Source organism: Limulus polyphemus, unplaced genomic scaffold (genome assembly GCF_000517525.1).
Source record: "Limulus polyphemus unplaced genomic scaffold, Limulus_polyphemus-2.1.2 Scaffold1976, whole genome shotgun sequence".
In the NCBI taxonomy this organism is placed as follows: Eukaryota; Metazoa; Arthropoda; class Merostomata; order Xiphosura; family Limulidae; genus Limulus; species Limulus polyphemus.
In genome coordinates, this window is record NW_013667586.1 from 192,864 (window position 1) to 200,977 (window position 8,114).

General features: G+C 33.2%; 1 protein-coding gene across 2 annotated transcripts in view; it reads right to left on the minus strand.

Annotated features, from left to right (window-relative positions):
- Window positions 1-402: 402 nt before the first annotated feature.
- Window positions 403-8,114, minus strand: part of LOC106465541 (girdin-like) — a 30,918-nt gene continuing 23,206 nt past the window's right edge. For both annotated transcript variants that reach the window (XM_022393458.1, XM_022393457.1), the window contains 3 exons: window positions 7,420-7,578; window positions 3,427-3,526; window positions 403-991 (listed from right to left, as the gene is read on the minus strand). In XM_022393458.1, coding sequence (XP_022249166.1) covers window positions 771-991; window positions 3,427-3,526; window positions 7,420-7,578 — 480 coding nt within the window. In that variant the 3' untranslated portion in view covers window positions 403-770. The remainder of the gene's footprint in view (window positions 992-3,426; window positions 3,527-7,419; window positions 7,579-8,114) is intronic.

Below are 8,114 nucleotides of genomic sequence, written 5' to 3' on the forward strand. Positions count from 1 at the left end.
AAACTTTCTTCTTGTCCCTTTTGTTACAACAATTTTATCCCTTTAGTTTAAAAGAACGAAACGAGTTAGTTACGCCTTTCTGTCTATGAAATTCAATAATATTTTAAACCATACTAAACAAGTCATATATTGTTTATTGGTCATTCTTTAATTCATGTACTGTTTTGTTAGGTAAAAGGCTGATATGACCAAGGCCTTTAATTTTGCATATGATGTCTAAAGTCATTAATGACTTCCTTTCTCATCTGAACCTCAAGTTTGAATGCTGTCCTGATGTCCAAGTAATTAAACTGAGCAAGGTTGTCTATTAATTATGCATTTATTTCATAGGTTATATCAGTTTGAACTTTTACGAAATATGTGTCCTTTCACTCTGTTTTTTTATTGCGACAGTAATGTATATAGTATCGTTACGTTCATTATATTTGTTTATTTTCACAAATACTGTTTTATTTATCCGTTCACATGAATTTAATCGCGCGATTTAATTTCAAACTATCAAAACCAAATTTGTTCAGATACGTTTATTACTTGAAGGAATATGTCATCTAACTTAGGTGGATTTGTCTGATATTGTTAGCTTGTAATCATATTCTACTGTTATTTGTTATCAGAATATTTGTTAAACAAGCAATATAAATATTGTTAGTTTTTGAAAGCAACAGGAAGGACAAGAATGTGAATTCTGAATTAATGTGTCATATAAGGCCAGAGTTCCTCATAAATAAATAAGCCTTAATGTAGGTTACTGCAGGAATGTATCAATCTGTTCAAAAGTGTTTGATTGCTTCAGCGATATTTTCACTTTCCTTAACTTCCCGTCTTACAGCTTCTATGTTTTTCTCTAATTCGTCAATCGTTTTCTGTTGTTTCTTCTTCAGGACTTGTAGGTATTTGATTTTCTTAGCAAGAACAATATCTTCGTTCTGCACCTTCTCAAGTTCATATTCTATTCTATACAAGTCTGCAGAATCGAGAGAATCCAAGGTTTCTGTTAAGATGTTAAAAAATTAACAATAATAGTAAATTAGTTGTATAATAAAATTGAAATTTATTATTTACACTAATGTGTATTGCTGCTCTTCCTACTAAATAGAAAAACTGGGCAAAAGGTAATGTTAAAGAGATAAATAAAAAGAAACTACCTATTACTCCAGAAAATGTGACTGGTTTTATTTAAGCCAACGTTTCACCATTACGGCTCACCAGGGCAGACAAGACAGTAACAAAAGATTTCAAAATCATTCGGGTCTGCGTAATAAGGCAACTTCACGAGAGAATTTATAAACATAATTATTGTAAAATTATATTGTTGTACATTGTGAAATTGAAATACATGCAAACAAACAAAATTATACTATTTAAAGCATAAATAACATGTTATACTAATTAAATACGAAAATCATTAATTAAAAAATTCCAGGGTGATTTTTTGTTTAACTGTAGCTTATTTTCTGAAATAATACGGTTTCTTTGCATTTTCTATTTAAAAATTCTGTGGCAATGGGTAAGAATGTCTGCTGTTATGGGACAATAGATATCAGTTACACCACGTTTATCAACAAAATGTTCAGCCACAGAACTGGCTTTACTGTCTAATGTATGAAGAGATCGAAGACGTTCTTTGATTATATCCGTGATAGTTCTGTCTGTTTCACCAAAGCATGTCAAACTGTATACGACGTTCTTGTGGTTATTGTTTCTTCTTAAACCTTGTTTACAAACTACCAGTTAGTCTGCGGGTTTATTACATGTTTTAGGTTTAAAAACTGATCTTCTTAACATAATGTTCAAAGTTCTGTAACTCTAATGTCAAGACCTGACTGTCTACACTCCTGTCTAGTACGAGCTGAAAATCTTAGGACTAATGCATGCTATAACAATTTTTTATTCAGTTTAAATGTTGAGTAGTTGTAATTCTCTATCCCTATTGGTGAGAGGGTCGATTTAGTCATGGCATTTGTAAAGAATCATAAAAACAGTGTAGATTTAGCAGGATACACTATTCAACACATTAAAGACATGCTTAATTGGGTGCAGAGAAACAGTTATTTTCGGTTTAATGAGACCTACTATCAAAATTTATTTGCAAAGATGTCTTATTAATTTCAGAAATTATTAATGTGACTTATATCTTTATTATTATTATTATTATGCCACTGGGGAGCATATCTGTATGTCAAGGAAAATATATCTGGACTTGTAAAATTATTGATAAACTTATTCTAATAATAATAAAGATATAAGTTAGCGAAACAACTTGAATAATTAGCTCTATACCCACTATTTGTTTAAAAATATCCTTATCAAATTTAATTGTAATATAAAAGCAAAAACTAAACATGTCTTTAGTATTGTTATCGGTAAAAATTAGATTTTCTACTTTTATAGGTAAATCAATACCAAATCATTAAGTGGTAACAAGAGAGAAGGTAAAGATGTATAAGGTTGTGGGTTTGAGCATTAGAATCTACTCTTTTCTATCTCTCTCTCTCTCTCTCTTGTTTTTCTTTAAGCATGTGAGGCCAGTGAATATAAGGTTAAATAAGATAGACGAGGTACCTAACCGCAATTTGGGTTTTACTTCTGTCGGTACCTCAAAAACCAGGACACAGTACGTAATGAACCACCTATGGTTTGTGCCCCGGTATTGGATGTTTATTTTAAGGCTTTTTTTTTAATCAGAAAATTAAATCTAACTAGTATATACCAATATATCTGTATAATTTCTAAAGTGTAGTTAGTAGTAGTCTTGGCATGACCTGGTGATTAGGGCGCTCGACTCGCAAAGTGCGAGTCGCAGGATCGAATCCCTGTTACCGAAAATGCTCACCCTTTCTGTCGTGTGGGCGTTGTAACGTGACAGTCAATCTTACTATTCGTGAGTGAAAGAGTAGCTATAGAGTTGACGATGGGCGGTGTTGACTAGCTGCCTTCACTCTAGTCTATCACTGCAAAATTAGGGAGCACATCTAATCCTCGAGTAGTTTTGCGCGAAATCCAAACCAAATCAAACCAATCTAATGTACAGTAAAAACAATATGAACTTCCATTATAAGTGTTTAATAGTTTGTTTCAATGAACAAAAAAACGTTATTAGCTACATCGGGAGAATAGGATGGAAGATAAAAATTAATGTTTCGAAAATTTTGAGAGAATATCAAACATGTCAGAAAACCTATAATTTAGGAAGTAAACTGTTCTTGCATGTTTAACACTTTTGGGAAATACATATTCTAGAGTCTACTATTATATCTAATGACTGTTTGCTTAAGTTCTGAATTTGTGAAACTTGGATTCACTTGTATTTTCAAAACAAACCAAAACTATTATAATTGCATATATTTTACACATTTCATGTTTTCACATGAGATGTTCTAAGAAGTTTTTATGAAAACCATGTTATATTTTAAGCTACAATAATACCTAGTTCGTTCATTATGGCTTGTAAGGCATCCAAGGAACGTTTGACTTTCAAAGAAGCTGTTCCAACCAAATGTCCAAGCTTAGCTGTCTTGCTTTGAACCTGTAGATATAAAATATCCGTAAATAGCATGCACTATCTGATAGTAATCTCTGGAAGTAAACGGAAAGTGTTAAAAATCAGATTTGTCGTCTGCACCTGATGAGTTTCGCGAATAATATAAAATCTCGAAAACGTCAGTCCCTGTTCATAAAAGAAAATTAGAAAACGTGATATAAATATATTTTAAAAACTTAATTAGCTTGACATGTTGTAAATGGATATTAAATAAACTCAGTATATTCTAAGTTTTGGAAAAGTACAAGTAGTTCTGTGAAATATTTTTTACAATTATTCACTTCACACTGTTCATAAATCTGTGCTTTGTTTACACGGAGGCCCAGCATGGCCAGGTGGTTACGGCACTCGACTCGCAATCGTAAGTTCGAATCCACGTCACACCAAACATGCACGCCTTTTCAGCCGTGGGGGCGTTATAATGTAACGGTCAATCCCACTATTCTTTGGTAAAAGAGTAACCCAAGAATTGGTGGTGGGTGGTGATGACTAGCTGCCTTCCCTCTAGTCTTACACTGCTAAATTAGGGACGGCTAGCGCAGATAGCCCTCGTGTAGCTTTGCGCGAAATTCAAAAAACAAACAAACAATTGTTTACACGGAAGAACATACATTGATATGGATACTTTAATCAAGCACTATGATATTAATACTTGGATTAATTTTTTAATCTCTGCTCTTGTAGAAAACGCATAACGGAACTAAACAACCACAAAAGCTCTTTATTGAATTAAATATTATTTATGTTGTTTTACAGAAAGGATTGAATGTATTTAAATGATATTTTATGTACTGGAAACCAAATTAGTATTAGCAAATTCATGGTTCGTTTTTGGAGAGCCACATAATGATAGTTAGTTAGTCTTAAATAAAGTGTTGTACAATTGCAGTATGAAAACTTTTTGCTCATGGAGACGCTGTATAAGATCTATTGATATTCTAAGTTAAAACTAGTGGGAAAACTCATGCTTTGCTTACGAAACATTTTTTTAGTTGTGGTATTTTGTATCTGAATGCACAAAGTTGATAAAATCTAAAGGCAATGCTGTGTATTTAAAGTATTTAAAAATTTAAGAGAACTGCCCAGACTATTCACGTATGACATTGGGAGTGTAGAAATCTGAACGAATCTGACGGCCGTGAGGTTAAACTTAAGTGGGTTAAACCTATTCTAATCTGACGGCCGTGAGGTTAAAGTTAAGTGGGTTAAACCTATTTTACAACACATAATACCCACGATACACCTCTAGTACAAAAGATACTATGCCAAATGGTTTGATCAAAAAAATACACACCGATCGACATAGCTAGTAAGAGAAACCAGATATAGCGGATCTTTCAAAACCTGGTTATGGGGAGCAAATATTAAAACTCAACTGTCATGATATCGGTACTCTAAGTGTTTATAAACAAAAGATGAAATTCACACACAAGACCTTAACACGGAGAGACACGGAGTATTATGATATGTGTGTGTGATATGTTTTAGTTCAAAGCTACACAATAGCCTATCTGAACTCTGTACATCGCGGGGAATCGAATCCCGGATATTAGCACTGGAATTCCGTAAACTTACCGCTGACTCACAGGGGAACTGGAATATGTTTCAATAAATTTAAAATCTAGCCTATTTAAATAAAAAATACAAAAATTAAGCAAATATATTTTATCATAATTCTGATTTATCGCAGGCCACCCCATATGCTTGAAGACGTTTGTTTGAAATTAAGCACAAAGCTACACAATGGGCTAACTGTGCTCTCACCACGGGTATCTAAACCCGGTTTCTAGCGTTGTAAGTCCGCTGTGCAACTAGGGGGCGTTTGAAGATGTAGCTTCTGTTAATTGGAAGATCAGCAGCTAGTGGTTTGGATACAGATCTTTTGTGGTCAAGTGAGCTTAGATCTCTTTGGTCAGCAGTGGCATAAAGCGACTGATTACCACTTGCATGATGTGCGTTCTGTTTGAATGTGGCTAAAGAAATGTTAATAAAATATAAAAACAATTTAAAATAGTTTTCAGTGTGAAAGAGTGTGATTTTAAGTTTATATTCTACAGCTGCAGAGTTTAACTATAAATATACTGCATCTACTGTATAGTAACTAAGTCACGAATTTCTAAAATATGGATGACAACATGATCAACGTTTTCCAAACTGTCCGTCACCTATGTGTGAATGTTGATTAGCAATGGTGGAGTGTACGTGTTTTCTCTATATATATATATAAAAGACCAGCTTTCTTGCTAAAAGTAAAAGGTAACAACTTTCTTCCCCAATGTATTTTTGCTTCTGTTAATACAGCATATTTAACGTATAAAGTGTTACCTCAAAGAATCCCATTTTTCTATACCTGTTTTTTATCCTATAATAACTAACATATATAAGATCAGAAATACTATACTGGTTTAAACTAACAAGTTTCCTTGAAAATTAATCCCAAAGTTAAATATGATGTATACAGATCGTATATACATATCAATTTAATTCATCTTTCTTTGCTAGTGATTTCTTAAGGGGAATAAAATCTTTGCTCTTTAACAAGAAAAATTCTCCACAGGTAAAGCTTCTTTGTTTGTTTTGTTACTAAGCGCAAAGCTACACAATGGGCTATCTGTGCTATGCCATCACAAGTTTCAAAACCCGGTTTTTAATGTTATAAGCCCTCAGACTTGCCGTTGAACCACTAGGGCCCAGGTAAATCTAGTGAGAAAAAGGTTAATATACAGTTTTGGAAATAATTATGGAAACGCGCAGGTGATACGCATACAGGAATCACAAAAATTGGTTTCTTTTTCCGCGAGGTATCGTTTCCCCATTTTTTCTGTATCCAAGAGGTCGTTGTTTTGCTGGAAGATGAATTCCTACGCAACAAGTTCTGTTCCTGATGGAATGAGATGACGAATAAGATTTTATTTGCATCTGTAAACAGTCAATGTATCCCAAATTTTAGGTAGATCCCTAACTTTTGTCTGAAATACATCCTCAATTGTAGTGATCTCCTACCATGCTTCACTGTAAATGTTGTACCGTTCTTTTCTCTGCCATTATTGACTGTTACCAAGAAATTTGATTCATCTGTTAATAACATCCTCATCTAGTTTTGCTTCTGCCACTGTTTGAAGTATAACACCTATTTAAGCCTTTCTGCTTTGTTATCTCTAGAAAGTGATAGTTTGAAAGCAACAACACATCCAATATAGAAATTTTATACCAATGCATATCTTAATTATCCGGAGATAACATTTACTTACAGCTATGTCATTGGCAATATCTCTACTGGATTGTCGTCTATCATATCAGAGGCACATCCTAAGTTACTTAATATTGCTATTAAGTGTTTGGGTTTACTACTTCGGCTGCTTATATTATCAACAGCACTAGTTACACGTGCATTATTCAGAGTCATTAAGATTCTATTAAAACATATAATTTCACCAGTCGCATAGAGTAGCTTTTACCTTTACCAGACAAATCTTTGACTCCTACACGTTTGTTATACGACAATTTTATCCTGCCAACCAGGAGTGCATAACCACACTATTACTGGGAATAATATAACTGCCTGTACGTTTAGAGGTGGCATTGTCTGATCGGTTTTATAGCAATAACTCACAGTGTAAACTATCATCACGCGACTGTTTCCTGGTGCTCCTTATTTTCAAATAGCAACGGAAGAGCAACCCTATAATATTTGTGTGTTGTATTCATTTTGTTCACTACCCACTGCCATACTTATTTCCAACACTGCACATCTATAAAATCAAATCTATATTATTATTAAATTTCTTACAATGTCGTAAAATAATCTGTAAATCGACACAAACAGACATCGGTTAAATAATAATAATGATATATAATATTATCAAACACTTATTAACCTTTTCTGCTAAGACATTATCGACTTCTGTTTCCACTTCATACAGTTCCATTTGATCAGCTACTTCTAGAGCCTTCTGAAATACGTAGTGACTTTCCTGGAGTACATATTTAGTTCTTGTTGTTGTTCCTTCTGTATTCTCTTCCAATTTACGTACAATCTACAGTAAGAAACCAGTTTGTAGTGAAAGTTATACATTCTTAGGATTTAGTTATAGGTTTATCACCACAAATGAACCAGTTTGTAGTGAAAGTTAGACATTCTTAGGATTTAGTTATAGGTTTATCACCACAAATGAACCAGTTTGTAGTGAAAGTTGAATATTCTTAGGATTTAGTTATAGGTTTATCACCACAAATGAACCAGTTTGTAGTGAAAGTTAGATATTCTTAGGGTGTAGTTATAGGTTTATCACCACAAATGAACCAGTTTGTAGTGAAAGTTAGATATTCTTAGGATTTAGTTATAGGTTTATCACCACAAATGAACCAGTTTGTAGTGAAAGTTATACATTCTTAGGATTTAGTTATAGGTTTATCACCACAAATGAACCAGTTTGTAGTGAAAGTTAGACATTCTTAGGATTTAGTTATAGGTTTATCACCACAAATGAACCAGTTTGTAGTGAAAGTTAGACATTCTTAGGATTTAGTTATAGGTTTATCACAACAAATGAACCAGTTTGTAGTGAAAGGT